The sequence below is a fragment of the Chiloscyllium plagiosum genome, unplaced genomic scaffold (genome assembly GCF_037043375.1).
Source record: "Chiloscyllium plagiosum isolate Xiang-an unplaced genomic scaffold, Cpla_swu_hap1 HiC_scaffold_33, whole genome shotgun sequence".
NCBI lineage: Eukaryota > Metazoa > Chordata > Chondrichthyes > Orectolobiformes > Hemiscylliidae > Chiloscyllium > Chiloscyllium plagiosum.
This window is the reverse complement of record NW_028270171.1, coordinates 5,784,675-5,805,195: the sequence shown is the minus strand read 5'-3', so window position 1 is coordinate 5,805,195 and position 20,521 is coordinate 5,784,675. Positions and strand designations below refer to the sequence as shown.

Sequence of the window (20,521 nt, the reverse complement as noted above, 5' to 3'; positions counted from 1 at the left end):
GTGGGAAAGTGGGACTAACGTAGGGAGTGGCGTATCTCTCGCAGTACAGACTCGATGGGCTAAAAAGCCTTTTCTATATGATTAGGGAGCGAAAAGGCGAGGTAGAAAGCCTCATTGCTTTGAATCAGAATTGTCTTATGGGAAGGATCCAGTGAGGATAAGGAAGTCAATCAGCTGTAGATGATAACCAGGAGGGAAGATGAACCGTACAGGGAAGGATAAAGAGTGGGGAGCGGAATGGAAGGAGGGGAATAAAGGAGCCAACAATGAGGTGGAGAGAGAAGAGAGTGGAATGAGTTCACAGTCTATGGCAGTTCGAAGAATGAGAGCTAATCTTGTTGAATTCTTTAGAAGGGTCGACAGGGTAATGATGAGAGGTTTTATTTTGTCGCTGGCTAGATCCTCCATCTCAGGATAAGGACTTGAGTTTTTTTAACACTGACATCAAGAGACACTACTCCATGCAGAAAGTTGTGAACGTTTGCTATTCTATACTCAAGGCAGCTGTGGATGTTCAGTGGTTAATAACATCCATGACAGAGGCTGATGATCTGTTGTGAAACCTAATGGTGTAAAAAGCTCAAGGGAACATCTAGCTTACACCTCCAGTTCCATATGTTCTTATGAGCGGTTGGTTAAATGCTGTGTCAAAACAGTGTGCTCATTTGGGTGAAGGAGAGGGGTTAACTCTGTGTGTGTGCTGATGCTTCACAAGTAAAGTTTGGGGTTGGGAGTTGCAGGGTTTCTGATGAAATTTCCCATGCCTGCTTTTATTCCAATCCCCTTGCAGGAGAGCAGTGACTCCAGGCTGAGGGTACAAGGGTGTCCAAGAGGTGGGATGAGCACTGACATCTACCCACCCTCTCACCCAGGCCCAACCACACTTGTGCTTCTATCATAAATAAGAAATAAGATTCTTTGTACATGGGACAAATCTGGGGCATTCTGCTGAGGTCACGCAAAAGGCTTACCCTGTCGCTGTCCATGTTGCCATCTGTGCTGGTGGTGCCTTCCATCTTGCTGGGCTCTGTGCTCTCCAATGTGCTATACAGCTTCCCAGAGCTGGAGGTTGGAGGCTGAACTGCAGACCCTGACAGTGCAGGCAGCCCCGCTGAGCAGCCCAACATCGACAAGGAGCCCTGCCGGAGAAACTTGGGTGCCGGCTGGTTGGCAGGAAGGTGGGAGGACAGGCTGGTCGGCACTGGTGGCACGGGGGGCTTAGTCTGGCTGAGAATCTGGAGGCCAACAGAGCAGTTAGAGAGGATTGCTGCGTGCCTTGTGGGTTACTGAGGCTTCTTCAACACAAGGTATCACAGATTGCAGTGTCACAATATCCAGAGTTGCTCAGACAATTACAGGCCACACAAGACCATTTGCCAGTTTGTCTGTACTGGGTTTGAAAGCAGTGTCCTATCGGTCCCACACCAGCCTTCCTCATTTCCCCAAAACCCTGCAAATTTAACGTATTAACCATACACAAACTAAAGTTTCATGTCAACACGCCTTAAAGTCGTATAATTCTTATGAGATGCTTTGAAAGTGTCTACTACCACTACCTTAATCAGCAATTAGACCTGTAAAGACTAATGGGCCTATGATCACAGAAAACACTACACAGTGAGCACAGGGATGGGATGTCACACCTTTGCTCTTTCTTGCAGAGAATCTGCATCTGAATTTGCTGCTCTCCATGGACAGTGGACGTCCTGTGCAGTCACTGCCTCTGAGTCAGCCTGAATTCAAAGCCCAAACTTGAAGGAGAGTTCATAACAGGGCCAAATCATCAATCATTCCAGCACACACCAACGGCTGGGGGTGGGAGTGGGACACACCAACGGCTGGGGGTGGGAGTGGGACACACCAACGGCTGGGGGTGGGAGTGGGACACACCAACGGCTGGGGGTGGGAGTGGGACACACCAACGGCTGGGGGTGGGAGTGGGACAGATTCCTGGTCAGCTGTGGTGACCAGCCGTCACGATCCAGAGCTCCAGGGCAGAAGGTGCAAGCATCCACAGCAACTTGAGGACTCCCAGAGTGAAGTGTAACACACTACCACCACACTATGAAGTGCAGTTTAGGTACAATAACAGATTCTTCTTATAGAGAACTGGCTCTTGAAATGTTCCTTAGAGCAGTGAGGTCGCACTAACCCTTCAGAGGGCACCTCACACCCACATGATGAAAATTCCCAGTCAAGTGCCTCACTGTAGTGAGTTACCATCCCACTGTGATGGTTGCTGTGGCAGTAGCAGTATATGGGTATTTATGCAGATGCCAGAGTGGCAATTCCTCCTGAATGAACATCCAGAGGCCCAGCTTTTTGTTCCGGAGGGCTATAGGTTCAGATCCCAACACAGCTGCTGGGAGAATTGAAATTCAGTTCATAAATCTGGAATTTATTCATGGTGAGAACGAGGCTATAATTGCTTGTTAGAAAAATCCATTTGGTTTACTAGAGTCATGGAGATGCACAGCACGGAAACAGACCCTTCGGTCCAACTCATCCATGCCGACCAAAGATCCCAACCCAATCTAGTCCCACCTGCCAGCACCTGGCCTATATCTCTCTAAACCCTTCCTATTCATATACCCATTCAGATGCCTTTTAAATGTTGCAATTGTACCAGCCTCCACCACTCCCTCTGGCAGCTCATTCCATACATATACCACCCTCTGTATGAAAAAGTTGCCCTTTAGGTCTCTTTCCCCTCTCACCCTAAACCTATGCCCTCTAGTTCTGGACTCCCCCACCCTAGAGAAAAGACTTTACCTATTTATCCTATCCATATGATTTTATAAACCTCTATAAGGTCACCCCTCAGTCTCCGACACTCCAGGGAAAACAGCCTTAGCATGTTCAGCCTCTCCCTGTAGCTCAAATCCCCCAACCCTGGCAACATCCTTGTAAATCTTTTCTGAACCCTTTCAAATTTTAAAACATCTTTCCAATGGGAAGGAGACTAGAATTGCACGCAATATTCCAACAGTGGCCTAACTAATGTCCTGTACAGCCGCAACATTTCTTCCCAATTCCTGTACTCAATACTCTGACCAATAAAGGAAAGCATACCAAATGCCTTCTTCACTATCCTATCTACCTGCGACTCCACTTTTAAGGAGCTACGAACTACACTCTTTTCAGCAACATTCCTTACCATTAAGTGTGTAAGTCCTGCTAAGATTTGCTTTCTCAAAATGCAGCAACCTCATATTTATTTAAACTCCATCTAATCTGCCGCCCTTACCAGGACTGGCCTATGTATGAATTCAGACGCCACAGTAATGTGGTTGGCTCTTTTAATCCCTCTTAAATGGCTAAACTAGCCACTCAGTTAAAAGGGTACTGAGGGATGGAAAACAAATACTGGCCTTTGCCAGTGAAATGCACATCCCATGAAAGAATAAAGAAAATCTTTCTTTGGAATTAACTGCAGCTTTACTAGAGAATCCGTAAGTACAGATTTGGAGCTGTCAGTTGCAGTGACATTACCTGGGTGATTGCTTGAATAGAATCCTGGGCCTTTGCTCGGTTGGCTTCCTCCATCTTGAACAGCAGTGCAGTAACTAAGAACCAAAACACAAGGACAATGTTCGAAAATTATACTGTTCAAAGCACAAATGGCAGTCTCAGAACTCAATAACCAACAAGAGTACTATTGGCAGAGGCTGCAGTGAATATAGAACTGAGGCAACAGAACTTTCAGGAGTAATCTGGCTGTTCTCCACAGTGTACAAGCATTTGGGCAAAGAATCATAGAATCCCAATAATGTGGAAGCAGGCCATTTGACCAATCAAGTCCACACCAACTCTCCAAACAGTATCCCACCCAGACTCAATTCCCCACATTTCCCACGGCTAATCCACCTAACCTGCACAACTTTGGACCATAGAAGGAAACAGTCACCCGAAGGTGGTATCAAACCTAGGACCCTGGCGCTGTGAGCCAGCAATGCTAATCACTCAGCCACTGTGCCACCCCAAAATAGGAATCTTGCGATGGCTAGGAAAGTTGACCACATTTTCTTGGCCCCATTTCCTCAACCACAATTCCCATCAGCGCTGCACTGAACAGAGATGGAAAGACGATGAATAACCTTGGTTTAAACAGTAATTGGTTAAATACTTGAAGGGAGAAGAGATTGCAGAGGAAAGGGCATATGAAGTTGCACTATCTTGATGGTTCTACCAAAAAGCCAACACCGGCATAATGGGCCTAATGGCCTCCTTCTGCACTGCTTCATTCCATTATTCCAACATACATACATGGGTCTCGTGGTACAATGATGATGTGGGTCTTTGGACCAGCGGGCCCAGAGTCAAGGTTAGAGTAGTGCTGGAAAAGCACAGTAGGTCAGGCAGCATCCAAGGAGCAGGAAAATCAACGTTTCGGGCAAAAGCCCTTCATCAGGGATCCTTGATGAAGGGCTCCTGCCTGAAACGTCGATTTTCCTGCTCCTCAATGCTGCCTGACGTGCTGTGCTGTTCCAGCACTACTCCAACCTTGACTCTGATCTCCAACATCTGCAGTCCTCACTTTCGCCCAGAGGGCCCAGATAAAAGCCCCCCCCTCAGACATGGATAATGCCCAAACAGGTTAACTTACAGGAATTTGTTTCCTGCCTGACCTCAATCTTGAACTTGTATCAAAGGAAGAGATGTGTGTGTGTGTGTTTGTCAGTATGTTGACAGTCCTAACCATTTCTCCTCCATAGATATTGAATCTAACAGTAGAAAGGGAAGTGTTTAGTTTCTCATGGATGATGCCAAGTGACCTGCAAACACAAATGTGGGCATCAAAAAACTACAAATGCCACGTTATTGGCAATTTGCAGGATGAGCTGATCTTGGGAAAATAAAATTATCAACTGTGATAGAACCTATAGACAACAAACTACTCCAAAGGTCTCCGAGGAACTAACCGACCATTGCTTGAACTTGGAGCTCTACCTAACCAGATATGGATGGAATCGCTCAGCTTACTGATGTACACTCTGCAAGTATTGGCCACGGTTGGGACAGCTGCCTCCCACACTCTTGTTTATAACTTCTTGCCAATGTGCCTACAGGTTTGAGTCCTTTTAATTCAAGTTTTCAAATGCTTCTGACTGCATGAGATGATAACTTGCGTACAACAGGAAACGAGGGGCTGGGCTTAGTGATTCTGCCAAGGAATTATTAGTAAAATATCATACATTGCTCAAAGTCCCGGCAATGCCTGCACACAACAGCAGTATTCAGCTAAGTTGTGAGGGAGCAGAGGCAGGAGTTGTAGGACTGAGCATACTGCCCATTCGCTGCAGGAACATCAGCCCTGCCTTCCCCTACCCAGGCACACACAAGCAGAGGATCGGAATTGAGCGAGACAAGCCCAAAGAAATCTGACAGGGAGATCTTCCCCTAAAGCAATCACTCAAAGGAGACATCAGACACCATCTATGGCAGTGTAAACCTCATGCCTGCCTGAAATAACACCTTGAGGTGAGGTCAGTGAGAGGAATACAAAGTATACTGATCTTAATAACGGTTCCTTTTCTAACACTGGTTTCACTTCCAGGATAAAATATACAGCGCAACTCAGAAAGATTTGCACATCAGTCTGAAACACAGGATCATTCAACTCGGTTTTGTGTGGCATGTGGCCAAAGCCAGGCTTCATTAGGGCCTCCCCTCCAACACTACACAGAGACGTCACTTACGTGCTAACATTCCTCCGCCTGTTTGCAGGTCCCAAGACAACGGTTTGCTCAGTGCTCTCGGCTTGTCTCCATTGACCTTTGAAGTGTCGCTGTGCTCGTGATAGTCCTTCTGTTGCTGCGGAGGGGGTGGGGGAGGGGGCTGCTGGTGGACAGTTGGCTCCTTTGGCGTGAAGGCAGCCTCCACGGGCTGGGGAGCACACTCTGAAATCTGAGAGAGGGGGGACAGCCCCTGCTCCACCGTGTCCTTCGACGGGCTCGGGAGGTTGACTTTGTCGTCGGATTTCTCCGACGAAGACCACGACAGCTCTTCCTTGATCCTGAAGGGACTGGACTCTTTGCTGCTGCTGCTGCTGCTGCCACTGTCAGTCGCTGCCTTCTTCAGGGCCGTTTTCGGCTTGGCTTCCTTCTTCTTTTTCCCGGATCCCTTCACCTTGGCGCCGGCTGCTTTCGTTTTCTTGGGCGCGGAGCGGGGCTTGGCCACGGCCTTTCCCTTTGGCGCCCGCAAGGCGATGCCTTTGCTCTCCGAACTGACGGCTCGGTGCCTGCCGGGCTTGGAGTCATGGATCTGTTCCTCGGTTTTCATAAACGGCGATCTGCTCTCCCTATCGCGACTGAACTTCACGCCAATCAAGCCTCCGCCTTTGCCACGGTCTTCCTTCATTGAGGCAGCACAGCTCACCCCATCTCGGATTAGAACTGCTACCTTGGATTGGAGCTTCACTTTCCTGGGCACCTGTTTGCTTTCCTTGGGCACAGACTTGACCTTTTTCCCGGACTGGCTGCCAATCAAGTGCTCTTTCCCTTTTTTCTCTGCCTTCAAGCTCTCTGACCCAGCTGCCCCCTTCTGCCCATCCGGTAGCTTTTTCCTTCGCTTCTCTTTGCCTGACTTCTCGTCTGCATGAGCTCGCTTTCGGTCTTTGACTTTGAGAAGCTTTGCCCCAGGGTCTCCGGCTCTGTGGCTTTTCTCGTGACTGCTTCGCCTCTCGTTCTTGCTCCCTTGGCCCTTTCCAGGAACCCTGCTCTCCTGCGCGTGGTCCCCAGCCTCGACGTCAGAGAAACTGTTCTCAAAGCCCAACTCGTCGGAGTCGTACATGGCTTCCCGGGTTGGAGACAGAGCTGCCACCTCCATGGGATCATCTTGGTCTTCCTCACCTGGATTCACAGTAATGGTCCTGGTAATTGAGCGAGCTTTAATTAAGATGTCATCATCGTTTAGGTCTTGAATTGAGGGGGGGACCACTATTCTGCTGTCCCGCCTTCCCTTTACAGTCTTCTCATGTTTCTTTTCACTTGGGGGGTTTCTCTCTCTACTTCTGTCCTTCTCTTTCTCGTTCCTCTCTTTCGATCTTCTGGGAGAAGGGCTGAGTGCTCTCTTCTCCCTCTGTGACCGCTCCGTGGACCTGGACCTTGAATGCCTTCGGCGTTTTACTGCTTCCAGCTCCCGGTGTTTCTCCTTCTTCCTCCTCTCCTTCCTGGACTTGCTGCTTGACCGGGAACGATGGAATGACCCACTCTCCTTTGATTGGGGCACGCGGTTTTTCCACCTCTCGGCTGAAGCCCTCAGAGGCCCGAGCGCAGAAATGCTAGTGCTGTTGGAAGGTGACCACGATCTGGATCTACGATGCTCTCGAGAATGGGTCCGGGACCGAGATACCTTATGACGTGATCTGGAATTTGACCTCCTTCGTTCCCAGGATCTAGATCTGGATCTGGACTTTTTGCGGTGGATTCGCAACCTACTTCTAGACGAGGACCTTTTACGTTCCCGTGACTGGGACCTGGATCGTTTGCGATCTTTCGACCGGGCCTTTTTGTGCTCTCTCTTGCGCTTTTTCCGGCTGCGGGAGCTGGATTCGGAATGTGACCCAGACTGGGTCTTGGACTCTGCTGGCGACCTGGACTCTTTCACATACTTCTCCCTCTGCTGGTTTGTCACTTTTCTTCTCTGGTCCACTTTCTTTCGCCCTCCATCTGCTGAGCTCTCGCCCAGATCTATCTGCAGTGCCCCTTCGTCGGAATCAGCGTGCAAAGAGATGAAATCATCTCCTTCAACTCCCCTCAGGCGCTCAAAGATACGCCCGCGACTGCGAAAGGTTCTAGCAGGACTGAAGTTCTCTTCATCTTGCTGCACAATCTCGCCCTCTTCGATTTCAGAGTCTTCGTATTTACGTGCATCCTCTGGCCACTTGGAAACGTTCACCGTGAAAACCAGATTGTCTTTTCTTTCCACAGTACGGTGGGATTTGTGGTGGTACCTGGAGGCAGAAGCAGACTTGCTCTTGTGCTCTGCCTTTGAATGCACTTTGGAGTCGGATTTGTCCTTTCGAACCACTTCAGTTCTTGCCCGTTGCCTCGATGCGGACTTGGACGTGACACAGCTACTTGAGCTCGACTTTGCTTTTAACCGGCTCTGGGATTCCAGCGATTCTACTGGCTCAGAGATGGTCCTTTCAGAATTCTTCTGATACCTGGGGGCACTGAGTGAACCTGCATCTGTTTCTTGTTTCGCTGTTTCCAGGGGGCCAGAATTGCCCTTTGCTTCAAGACCCAGCTCTTTTGTGTGTTCACTTTTCCAAATGTCTCCCTCCTGCAAGGAGCAGACTAAGACTTCTTTCTGCACCGATTTCAATGAAAGCTTCACTGTTTCATTCTCCATTTGTAAATTGGGGCCAGGACTCTGCATTAAGCTATAATCAATGCCAACTGGTGATAACAATGGCTCCTCATCTTCAAACATTGCATCGCTGGTCCCCTCTCTAGCCAGCTCATTTTGAGACTGAATATCATTTTCTGAGTCAATCGATTCAGTCTCTTGTTGTGAGACTGAGTCCAGCTGAACATTGATCTGCAGTTTGGAGTCACTTTCAAATTCATTTTTGATCGCACAGCTTAACCCTTCTGCAAAGCCCGTCTGGAGCTCAGATTCTAAATCTCTGTACTCAGGGGAGCTGTAGAGATCAGGTTCCAGACTGGATTTGACCACGTTGCCGCAGTCAATCTGCAGTTCCACGTCTGACAGAGCACATGTTGTTGATTCCGGTGACTGGTCTTCTTCGTATTCAGGACTCTCACAATCCTCTTCTTCAGTTAGCCCTGCATCACTAACAATTTTCAGCTCACCTTCTGAATCATCTCCTAATGGACTTAAATTATTAGAACTTGCAATGGACCCTGTGGGATCAAAAGGGTCATATTTCTCCTCATCCTCTTCCTCCTCTTCAGCTTCCTCCTCACCGTCATCCAATTCAATCCTGTCTTTTGGGGAGAAGTCACCACCCATAAACTCTCCGTTGACATTCTCCTCATCAGTTGGACTGAATGGGTCATAGGTATCAGGCCCCAATCGACTATCAGAACAAGTAATCCGGTTTGTAACGTTCTGCTGGCAAGAGACAGAGCTGGATTCAGCCTTTTCCGGACATGTTTGAGAGACACTGGATGAACTTGGTTGGTTTCCTGAGTTGGAGCACCCACCTCCATTCAATGGTCTTTGTTGACCATTTGAGATACCACTGCCGTTCCCAAGAACCAGGCCCCAGTTGGCTCCTTCAGAGGGCTGAGAGCTCTGGGTATCACCCACTAGCCTTTTTAAAGGAGAATCCGATGATTTTTGATCTGTGCTAGGATTTGCAATTCCACCGAGCCCACTGCCTCTCTGAGATAGGCAGTTGAGCTCCACATCCAATAGATCCAGTTTTCTCTTCATTCCCAAATCCTTATCTGGGGAGAAAACTGGGGTTCTGAAGTCTTTAGTCACTGGCTGACTACCTGTCTCTGTCCTTAGTTCTTTGTTTCTCATTCGAGAGATCCCCAAAGTTTCAGATTCCTCTAGGCTGCCCGTGTTCCTCAGCAAACCTTGTCTCAAAAGTTCCAAGGATGCTGGTGACAACATATATCGATCCAATAAATGCAATCCATTGTTTGTCTTTTTAGCGCCATGGGACTCCACAGATGGGTTTGCATCGTCTCTCATGCCGGACAGTCCACCACTGCATACGCAATCTTGGTAAGGTAAAGCTTCTCCCAAGATGCTGTGAAACGGTACTCTCTGTGATGAAGGTGGTAGGCCAGCCGACGCTGCAAGGAGAAATGCAAAACATACATCAGTAAGTTGCAACTGACTCATCAGAAGTCACATTTTTAATTAATTGCAATGCCCTCCCCTCTTTCTTTCTTGTAGAGGGTGATTTCTGCTAGTCTGTATGGTTACAGTGCAGAGCTTTAACCAAGATGTTAGACAGTGTGTAAGAACTCAGGCAGCGAGTGGTGGGTGGCCTGTTTGAGCATGGAAAATGTTTAATTCTATCCTCACCAGAAGGTACCAAACATGCCATTTGCTACTGGAACTATTAGATGGCAAAATATCTAGCCCAGGGACTTGGAAGTCAAATGAAACCTTCTGAATGCATACTTTGGCTGAAAATAGCCATCTCAGTGGAGACTAAGAATTGAAATGAGTATTTCTTGAACCGTATGGTTTAACATCAGAGAACCTCTGCCTTCTTTATACAGGAGGAGTAATATTAAAATGTACGCCTTTTTATGCAATTTCCATGAAACTTAACTAAATATAGCCCATGTAAAGCTTATGGTATGGAAATTAGCTTTTAATATGCAATAACAGCACTGTGGGACCTCTTTATTTGCATAGGGTCATCTTCAGCATGTAAATGTCAAATTACCAGATTACACCATGTGCAGTGAGTGGGGAAGCAATGATGCAGAGAACCATAGTATGGTTGAGACGAGAAGTGTGAATGGCTCCAAGGGGAAGCTAGACAAACACAAAAGGTACAGAAAGATAAACTAGGCTGAGATGAAGTAGGTTACAGCAGGCTTGCATACAGCATAAGTGCTAGCATGAACTGGTTGGGCCAAATGGCTTATTTCTATGATGTACATTCCATTTAATTCTGTACATCATCCTCACCCACCCCAAAAATAATTTAAGGACAGCAAATAATTCAATGTTTAACAGCATCATTCATACCTTGAGTGTAGCAACACACCTTGTAGATCAACCTGAAAGATATCACAGTGCATCAACCCAGAGTGATGCAACCCAATAACAGGTGTCACACATCCTGAGTTGCTTCTGTTGGAGAGACAGTGGAAAAGAAACAAGAAAGACCTTTCCCCACCTGACTTTTTGTATCTCCAGGCTCGATCCTTCTTGAGCGTAAACCCTGGGTGATGCACAACGCGGATCCCAAGACTGGAGATGCCGTCTTCTTGCAGGTCACTTGTGGCCTCCGTGCTTTCCGGCTCCAACCTGCTACTAGGAGCCAAACCAATGCAGAGATTAAAGAACTCCTAATGGAGCTAAGCTCAACCTCATGGAAACAAAGACCACCAACTTAACCAATCAAATTTACCAACAGTCCAGGAGGTCCTGAGCTTGCATTGTGCTGCCAGCTAAAAAATGACAGGTGCCATTTTTCTAATGATGGCGTATATTCAGCAAACATCCAACATGGAACTGGGCACTTACGCTGAAACAGAATGCAACATTCAACCCATGACAGCAATGCGCATTTGTATAGCACTTTAACCTTGCAAAACATGCCAAGCTGCTTTGCAGCAGCTATTCAGAGAGACAGGTCCAATGAAAAAGGGAATTTGCAGAAACATTTTAAAGGAGGAGAAAGACTGAAACAACTGAAGGCATGGCTGCCAGTGAAATGATCAAATGCGAGGATTTCAGAAGGCCTGAATGTGAGGAGTGCAATTAAAATATCGTGGGGCTAGAAAAGGTTCCAGAGATAGTGCATCTCATTATGTTCCCATTGAGCTGCACCTTAATCACTTCTAACCTTGATTCCAGAACACACAAAATTTTGCAGAACAAAAATCTAGCAAACCCAGTTCTGAAATTTACAATTCGTTTTCAACGATAGGTTTTCTTTTGGGGAGGAGAGGGCAGAGAGTTCCAGACTTCCATCCCCATTGTGTGAATGTATACTTCCTGACATCGCTCCTGAACTACTTGGCTCTTGTTCTGAGATTATGCACGCTTGTTCTGGACTCTCCCAGAGGATGCAGATTCTATGTACCTGATCAAATCCTTTAATCAGCTTACATGTATCAATCACACGTCAATGGCATTTTTTCCATTTCTTGCAACAGCTAATCTGAAGAATTTGAGGTGAAACAGTGGGTCACTGTGTTGAAGTGCAGGCAGTTTATTTGTTCTAATCCTCTATTGATTCTTCCCCTCACTATTTCCGTAATCCTTCCTACAGCTTTATAACTGCATTCCTCTGAGCCTGGCCTTTTGCACATCTTTGACAGTCGCGCCTTCAGATGCCTAGGTTTCAAGCACATCTTTCTGAAACCCGCATCCTCCACACTTCTGAAAATCTCTTTTTCTCTTTATGTAGCTGCTTTGAAACACTAGGTTAACTGGGTTATAGGTACGTATAAATATGATCTGGAGGTGCCGGTGTTGGACTGGGGTGTACAAAGTTAAAAATCACATACCACCTGGTTATAGTCCAACAGGTTTAATTGGAAACACTAGCTTTCGGAGCGCTGCTCCTTCATCACCTGAAAGCTAGTGCTTCCAATTAAACCTGTTGGACTATAACCTGGTGTTGTGTGATTTTTAACTTTGTATAATATGAGGCATTGCAGTTGTGGCTTCACTGGGTAGCACTCTCACTTTTGAGTCAGAGGGTCTGAGGGTTCAACTCCCCATGCAAGGGATTGCAGGACAAAATCAATGTACAAGCCCCCAGTCCAGAAAGGAGGGTTTACTGCACTTGTGAGACCTGTTCTCTTTGAATGTGAGACTGAACAGATCTCCCAGGTGGAATAAAAGGACCCATGATCACCAGGCAGCTGAAGGCATGGCTGCCAGTACTGATCTTTCCCCGTGCTGAGGCCTCTTCTGGGGTACTGTATCCAGGATATTATTAAACTGGATACTGTTCAGAAGGTTTACCAGGATGTTGCCAGGAATGGAGGGTTTGAGTTATAAGGAGAGGCTGGATAGGCTTGGACGTTTTCACTGAAGTGTAGGAGGTTGACAGGTGACCTTATAAAGGTTTATAAAATCATGAGAGATATAGATAAGTTGAATGGTAGGTATCTTTTCCCTAGGGTGGGGAATTTCTAGACTAGGGGGCATATTTTTAAGATGAGAGGAGAGACAATTTAAAAGAAGCTAATGGAGGGGGGGGGAGGGGGCAACTTTTTTTTTAAACACAGAGTGGTTCGTGTGTGGAATGAATTTCCAGAGGGGGTGATGGACGTGGGAACAGTTACAACGTGTTAAAGACATTTGGATATGTACATGAATAAGAAATGTTTGGAGGGATAAGGGCCAAGTACAGGCAGGTGGGACTAGTTTAGTTTGGGATTGTAATCGGCGTGGACTGGTTGGACCAAAGGGTCTGTTTCTGTGCTGTATGACTATGACTCTATAATCAATAATATGAAAAGGAAATGGAGATGGCCTGATAATCATCTCATTCTTGTTTGTGAGTGCTTGCTGTGTGCAAACTGGTAACTTTGTCCCTAAAAAGACAACAGCAACTGACTCAAGACAAACTATGATGATTGTAAAGGAATTTGGAACGTGGTGGATTAGACTCAAAAAGCTGAATGGACTACTCTCGCTCTTACGTTGCGAAAGGCACTAAAGAAATGCAAGTTCTTTGTTTCTTCAATAGCTTAACAAGTGTATGTGTCAGGGAAGAGAGACAGTAGCATCTAACTCAGCAATAAAAGGAGAAGAAAGGTGATTCTTACAAATAAGAAGCTCCCAGATCTGCAACAGGCTCAGGTTCTGGATTCAGCCGTGTTCGGAAAGTGGCTCCATATGTGGATCCGATATGTTGCAGTGCACTGGTGAGGTGGGACAGTAAAACAGATACCACTTCCTTCTCCTTCATAGGAAAAAGAACAGTAAAGAGTGCAGAAAGTCAATCTCTAGCACAGTCTCAATGATGGTGGAAGCAGACAGTGTTAAATACAAAAGTGAAATCCTACAGATGCTGCTAATCTGAATGAGAATCATATCTGACTGGAAATGTTAACTGCTTCCCTCTACACAGATGATGCCAGAACTGTTGAGGTTCTCCAGCATTTTCTGTGTTTGTTTCAAAATTGTACAGATTTTTTCCAGAAGTAACACCTGTTTCGGTTTCTGTTTGACAGAGGCTGATAGGACGGTCAGTATATGAATAATTTGACACATAACGTACGGGCAGTGGAGACTGGAAGGAAAAGCAAGTTTGGAGTTTGCATTCACAAAAAACCTCTTGCACTGAAGGTTGTCCTCACCTCATGTCTGTTGTAAAGTCATTGACAGAGAATGATCACTGAGATTAATCAGTGATTGCATTATCATAGTATCATGTGACTAGGAGAGTATTAGAAAGGGAGAATGCAGGACTGTGCATTTTTTAAAATGTCCAGCAACTCTTACGTTTCTAGGATGTGAGGGCAAATTTACAGCCAATAGGCAGTTCCAATATCTTACCGGGTTCCCATTGCTGGTTGTACTGTGAAGACCAGCCACTGCAATCTCCGGTGAGTTCCTAGTGATGGCATTTGAACCTGCTGGTGTGCATGTCTTCCTCCTTCTAATCTGTTTCTGCTTCCTGGAATCTGGGGGAATAGGAGCCACAAATAAAATCATACAGTGTGTAATGAGGGCATTCAGCCCACTTCAGCTGTGCTGGCTCTTTGGCAAAACTACCTGCTGCTCTCTCGTTATAATCCTGTAAATTGCTCGTATTCAAGTAGAAACTCAATTCTCCTTTGACTGCTTGATCAGTTTGCACTGCCCTTTCAGATCACCAAAGGAACGTAGAAGGGCTATCTCAGAGACAGCCTCCACATAGCTTAATAAAGATTCACGTTTAAGCTTACATCACTGGGATCTCAGATTCTGTCACAGCCCGAGAACACACTGCTGGTGTATATTGCAGGTTTGTGTGATGCATATGGGACTGCATGTGTATTTACAGTGCTTCTCTACATACACAGACGCAATGGACCTTAAATAAGTCAACATGTAGCCCTGCAGCACTACCACTGTGCTGTTATCTAGACTGTAGTGAAGGATAATGGTTGGGATAGGACATCTTCACACAATGTTTACTGGAGTGCTCTCAGCCATACAAATGTGGGTTTGCATCTCTCAAACAGACACAATAGTGCTGTGTGCACAAACCAGACACTGGTAATATAGAGCAATTAGGGATGGTTATTAAGTGCTGACCTTGCTAACAGCATTCATCCCACAAATATGAAAAAGGCAGCAGGTCCAACTTGAGATGATAAATAAGGTTAACACATATACAGACAAGAAATCAAAATTACAGGTCTCTCCTCCAAGACATAGCTGTCAATATCTACATCAATCGCTAATTAATTACCTTTGTTATTCCTGCCATAGGACATGGTTGTTACAAGGCAGCTCTGTTGGCAACTGCACACTTCTCCCACTAGATTGCTGATCCCCACACCTCATTAAGCGACATCAAGCACACACTTGACAGGTATCTTTACAGATATACAGCCCCTTTCAGCCTCTGGAGCATGGACATCAACTCCATTATCATTTGTACCTTTGCATAACAAAAATCTATTGACCTGAACTCTTGAAAATTTGAATTATCCCATCATCAATGACTGTACATACAGGAGGTTTCCAGTTTTCCACCAGCCTTTTTGACTCAAGAAGCATTTTCTGATTTGACTCTTGAATGTCCTACCTCTAATAATTCAGATAATAATCATCTCCGGACCTGATCGTAGGAGAGTTTTAACTGCATTCAAGCTCGGATGCACTTTATGAAGGGTCACACATACCTCGTTGACATGTTTTCCCGCAGTCATTTGGTTGTCGAGTGGCTGCATTCAAATCTCTTAAGTGCTGCAGCGTGTTCTGGAAAATAAATCACAGTTTCTCTTTGACACAGGCTGATGTGACGGTCAGCTCACTCACAGTCAACCATAACCCAGCATTCTGCACTCTGTACTGAATGGGAGCACTCTTGTCTTCAATCAACTCTACATCACTGTGAAACACTTTAGAAATAATAGTTGATATACGAGTTACTGTGACTAATGATATGTTAGCTACAGTGTCAGTGTCGCTATGGCTTACTGAATTGCATTCCATCCCAAAGTCAGAAGAGTATGGGTTCAATCCCTCTCTGGAGAGTTCTAGGGTGGCAGATCTGAAATATGGAGGGAGTGCTGCAAGGTCAGAGTCACTGTCATTCAGATGAGATGTTAAACTGAGACCCCTGCTGACTCTATCAAGCAGACATAAGACCCTCTGGTATTATTTTGAAGAACAAGTCATCTTACCATGTTGATCCCTCAGTTAACACGAGACCAGATCATCTCCTCACTGTCTTATTTAACGTTGGATCTTGCTGCTTGCAAATTAGCTGCTATCATCCCAACATCCTAACATCATCTAACTTCAAAAACTGTTGTACAGAATGCAAAGTGATTTGAGAAGTGAAAGGCGAAGCAGATCCTATGAACAGCAACAGGTAAGGACCTAAAAGGCTGTTTTATGAATATTATTTGAGGTTTCAACAGCGGAATAGAAACCAGGTTGTACATCCCCAGTACTTGTCTTTCAAATAGTGCTAAGGAGATCCAGTCTAACTCTCTAACCTTCTGACTGAGAATGGCCAACCAACTTCAATCACAGTCAACAGATTTGGAGCGGGAGGCACAGCAGGTCAGACAGTATCTGAGCAGCAGGAAAGTCGATGTTTGGGGCGGCACGGTGGCTCAGTGGTTAGCACTGCTGCCTCACAGCACCAGGTTCAATTCCAGCCTTGAGCAACTGTCTGTGTGGAGTTTGCACATTCTCCCCGTGTCTGCGTGGGTTTCCTCCGGGTGCTCCGGTTTCCTCCCACAGTCCAAAGATGTGCAGGTCAGGTGAATTGGCCATGCTAAATTGCCCATAGTGTTAGGTGCATCATTCAGAGGGAAATGGGTCTGGGTGGGTTACTCTTTGGAGGGTCGGTGTGGATTGGTTGGTCCGAAGGGCCTGTTTCCACATTGTAGATAATCTAATCTAAAAAAAAAGGTGACTCTCCTGCTCCTTGGATGCTGTCTGACCTGTTGTGTTTTTCCAGCCTCACATCTGGCCTCCTGCATCTGCAGTCCTTACTGTCTCCAATTTCAATATTTGAATATCGGATCTGCAGCTCCCTGAGAATAGCAGGAATTCTTGGAGATGTCCGCACAGCATTACAACGTTAAACATTACCTTAACTTGCTGCACACATGGCTGGGTGCAGTTGACCTGTGTCGAAGTGTTGCACTCAGTCCATTTATCGAGTGGGCTCCTCCCCAGTGGCTGTAGGATCAGCCGTACCTGCTCAGCACCTGCAACACACAGAACCAAAGCCACTACTTAACACAACATCCAGCAAACCAGGAACGTGGACTCCTGATAATGACTAACAATGAGAGAGCCTGTTTTATAAATTTGATTTGGAAGAAATTGAAGGAGGCATTGCTGTAAGCTGAGGAATATAGTTAAGAGAAAAGTACAATGCGACTCCGACAAACATTTTCAGAAGAAATATCAACCCTGGAGGGAATGCAGCGTTGATTTATCAGAATGAAAGCTGAACTCCATCTACGAAATGGCAAAGAGAGATTAACACAAATTGGAATTTAGAAGATTAAGGCCAGATTTGATCAAAGTTTTAAGCTATTAAGGGAAACTGATAGGGTAGTTAGAGAGAAACTATTTCCGTTGGACTGATAAGGTAGATAGAGATAAACTATTTCTGTTGGTTGGGGAATATCGGATTAGGGAACATAGCCTAATCAGGAGCAAAACAAGCAACGCTTCTACACCATAAATGCCAGTACAACTCTAAAACTCCCTTCCACAAGCACAAGTTGATAGTGGGTCATTTGCTAACTTTAAATCTGCGATTGCCAGATTTTCAATGGTATGAGTGATATAGGGCAGAGACGGGCACCTGGTGTTAGATCATTGATCACTCAAGGTCTTACTGTAGGGTGGAGGACACTCAAGGGGCTAACGGCCTCCTCCTGCTCCTATGGTTCGGACAATGTTTTTAAAGAACAATAAGGCTAGAAATGAAAAAAATACTGAGGATGCAGAAAGGGCTGGAAATCCTCTGCAGGTTTGGAAGTCTCTGTGGAGAAAAGCAGCATTAACATCTCAGGTGTGTGACATCATCAGATCTATGTTAGTGACCATTTCAGCATTTTCTGTTTTATTTCTATTAAAAATGTATAAGAGATTACGTAGTTGGTTTTGATGTGAGGAGATTAAGGAATGACAGAATTAAGGAATTAAAGAATTATGAGTAAAGAGATTATTACAGTGTGCGCAACACAAAGAAAGGTTATTTGGCCCAGATTAGAGCGGTGTTGGAAAAGTACAGCAGGTCAGGCAGCATCCGAGGAGCAGGAAAATCGATGTTTCGCCCTTGAAGGGCTTTTGCCTGAAACATCGATATTCCTGCTCCTCGATGCTGCCTGACCTGCTGTGCTTTTCCAGCACCACGCCAAGCTTGACTCTCATCTCCAATATCTGCAGTCCTCACTTCTGCCCAAGTTATTTGGCCCAACTTGTCCATAGCACCTTTAACCATCGCAGCCTATCAACATATCCTTCTATTCCTTTAACAAAAACAGAAACTTCTGAGAGAACCCAGTAGGTCCGGCAGCACCTATGGAAAGTAAGTAGAGCTAACATCCTGAAGAAGGGTCGCTAGACTCAAAAGGTTAACTCTGTTTCTCTCTCCACAGATCCTGCCAGACCTGCTGAGTTTTCCCGGCAGTTTCTGATTTCCAGCATGTGCAGTTCTTTGCTTTTTTCTCTCGCATTTATTCAGCAACGTTTTGACCACAGATATACTATTTGGCTCAATACTCCCTGTGTAGTGAGTACAACATTCTTACCCCACTCGAGAACAGAAGCCTCCTCTTAATTCAGCACAGGATTTCTTGGTGACTGACCTTTCCCCACAAAGAGAAAAAGCTGTTCCCAAGTTGACAGGATTGACATTAAATGCATGTTTCCTCTTGTGGGACAAATTGAAATGAGGGGACATGGTTTAAATGTAAGTCATCTCCGGTTAATGTTGGAGATGAGAATTGTTTTGCTGTCAACAGATCACTGATCTGTTAATTCTCTTCCTCAGAGAATAGTGGAAGCAGTGCCACGGAATACTGCTAAAGCCAGGTTTGATAGATTCTTTACTGGTGAAGTATTGAAGGAAAGACAGTAGACAAAACAGAGGCCACAACCAAACAGGCCACGATTCCATCAAATGGCAGAACAGGTTCAAGGGATTGAATACCCTGCACATGTTCCTAATTCAAATATCTGTATATCCATAAGTCTATTCTCATCATCTTAAAGATCTCTATGCTACCTCTCACTTTTATGCTAACGAACAAACGATGACAGCACATTTAATATTATAATCTTTATCATGATCAAATAATACTTTACCGGGGTAACCCTGTTCTTGAAGTATAAGCATCCTTGTAATACTGGCTCTTGTTTTCAGAGTGTGAATTTTCATTGAAAGTCAATGCAGTGGGGACTGTTGCAAGGTGCAGTACCCTAGGGTCTGTTAGTACATCTCTGCATGAACTACATATGGTTCATGTGTTACAGCAGGGAGCAGCAAGAATTGAATGTTGCCTGTAGACCAGTTTGTGCAGTTCTCAGCACTGTCTCACAAATGGCAGTAACAGACGCCTGTGAGCAGGTTTCTGCTCGTCCTCTCCGCCTTGCAGTAGATTGCAACAACGGGTAGGATGAAAGTAATCACTGTTCAAATGGGATTACACAGCAGGAATGCCTCTGGGCTAATCAAAGTTTCGAAGAAGTCATCGAGTGATCTCAGCAAAGCAAAGGACGTTAGTGCTGGAGAACTGAGCACTTCCAGCATTCCCAGGTCACTGGTAAGATGGTTAAATGCAGTGCAGAGCTCTCAGGACTTTACACCATCATCAGAGGAACATCCAATACTTTGGAGGTCAGTTAGCTCAGTTGGTTGGATGGCTAGTTTATTACGCAGAATGATGGCAACAGTGGAGGTCACAATCTGGGTCTCACTTTTTCAACCTCGCTTGACGCAGAGTGACCCTCGGGTTAAATTCACTATTTGTTTCGGTATAATGAGCGAGCAGCCCTATGGTTCTCTAGGACTATGACAACATTTTAGTGTGTAAAGTGACAGATATCAACTTCTCTTAGCGATCTATCTGTCCTGTAGCTTGGAATGTTTTACTATGTTTAAGCTTGTATATAAATACATGTAATTGTGATTCCACCCAGTGGAGCTGCTATTTCTAGCTTTTTGGTTAAGAAATCAAGCTGAAGGATTGAAGCTTATAAGATAAGATGGCAGTGATATTGGAAAGAGCAGAAGTAATCAGACAAATCAGGAACTACTAGTCAGCTGTGCTCTGTGGATTGTTTAAAAAAAATCTATAATAAGAGAATGAATCAAAGACTGACATACGTGACTTTTGCTTGGGTTCTGGGAAAGACTGGGTGGCAATTTTTGATTGAATATTGGGGCAAGGGCTTTTGGAACTTAGAAACAAAGTTCAGAACAATGACATAGTACCATTGATAAACTAGAAAGCTAAAGGGAGTACAGAGCAATAAAACAGAGCAAAAAAAGGCTCTAGTGGAGTATGGTAGAGACCCTACCTCTGAGCCAGGAAGCCTAGGTTCAAGTCTCACCTCCTCTAAAGATGTGTAGTAACACCTCTGAGAAGGTCAATTAGAAATTATCAATAAAAGAGACCAAGGAATCAAGGAATGTGGAGAGTTG

At 45.4% G+C, this 20,521-nt stretch overlaps 1 protein-coding gene across 3 annotated transcripts in view; it reads right to left on the bottom strand.

The window, feature by feature from the left end:
- The window catches only part of scaf1 (SR-related CTD-associated factor 1), a 43,309-nt gene that overhangs the window by 6,222 nt on the left and 16,566 nt on the right, over nucleotides 1-20,521 (bottom strand). For 2 of the 3 annotated variants that reach the window (XM_043679508.2, XM_043679509.2), the window contains exons 3-10: nucleotides 16,948-17,066; nucleotides 15,522-15,597; nucleotides 14,185-14,312; nucleotides 13,452-13,588; nucleotides 10,841-10,977; nucleotides 5,700-9,776; nucleotides 3,493-3,566; nucleotides 972-1,235 (exon numbers count right to left, since the gene is read on the bottom strand). In XM_043679508.2, the coding sequence (XP_043535443.2) occupies nucleotides 972-1,235; nucleotides 3,493-3,566; nucleotides 5,700-9,776; nucleotides 10,841-10,977; nucleotides 13,452-13,588; nucleotides 14,185-14,312; nucleotides 15,522-15,597; nucleotides 16,948-17,066 (5,012 nt within the window). The remainder of the gene's footprint in view (nucleotides 1-971; nucleotides 1,236-3,492; nucleotides 3,567-5,699; nucleotides 9,777-10,840; nucleotides 10,978-13,451; nucleotides 13,589-14,184; nucleotides 14,313-15,521; nucleotides 15,598-16,947; nucleotides 17,067-20,521) is intronic. The other variant, XM_043679510.2, reaches the window with a different exon arrangement.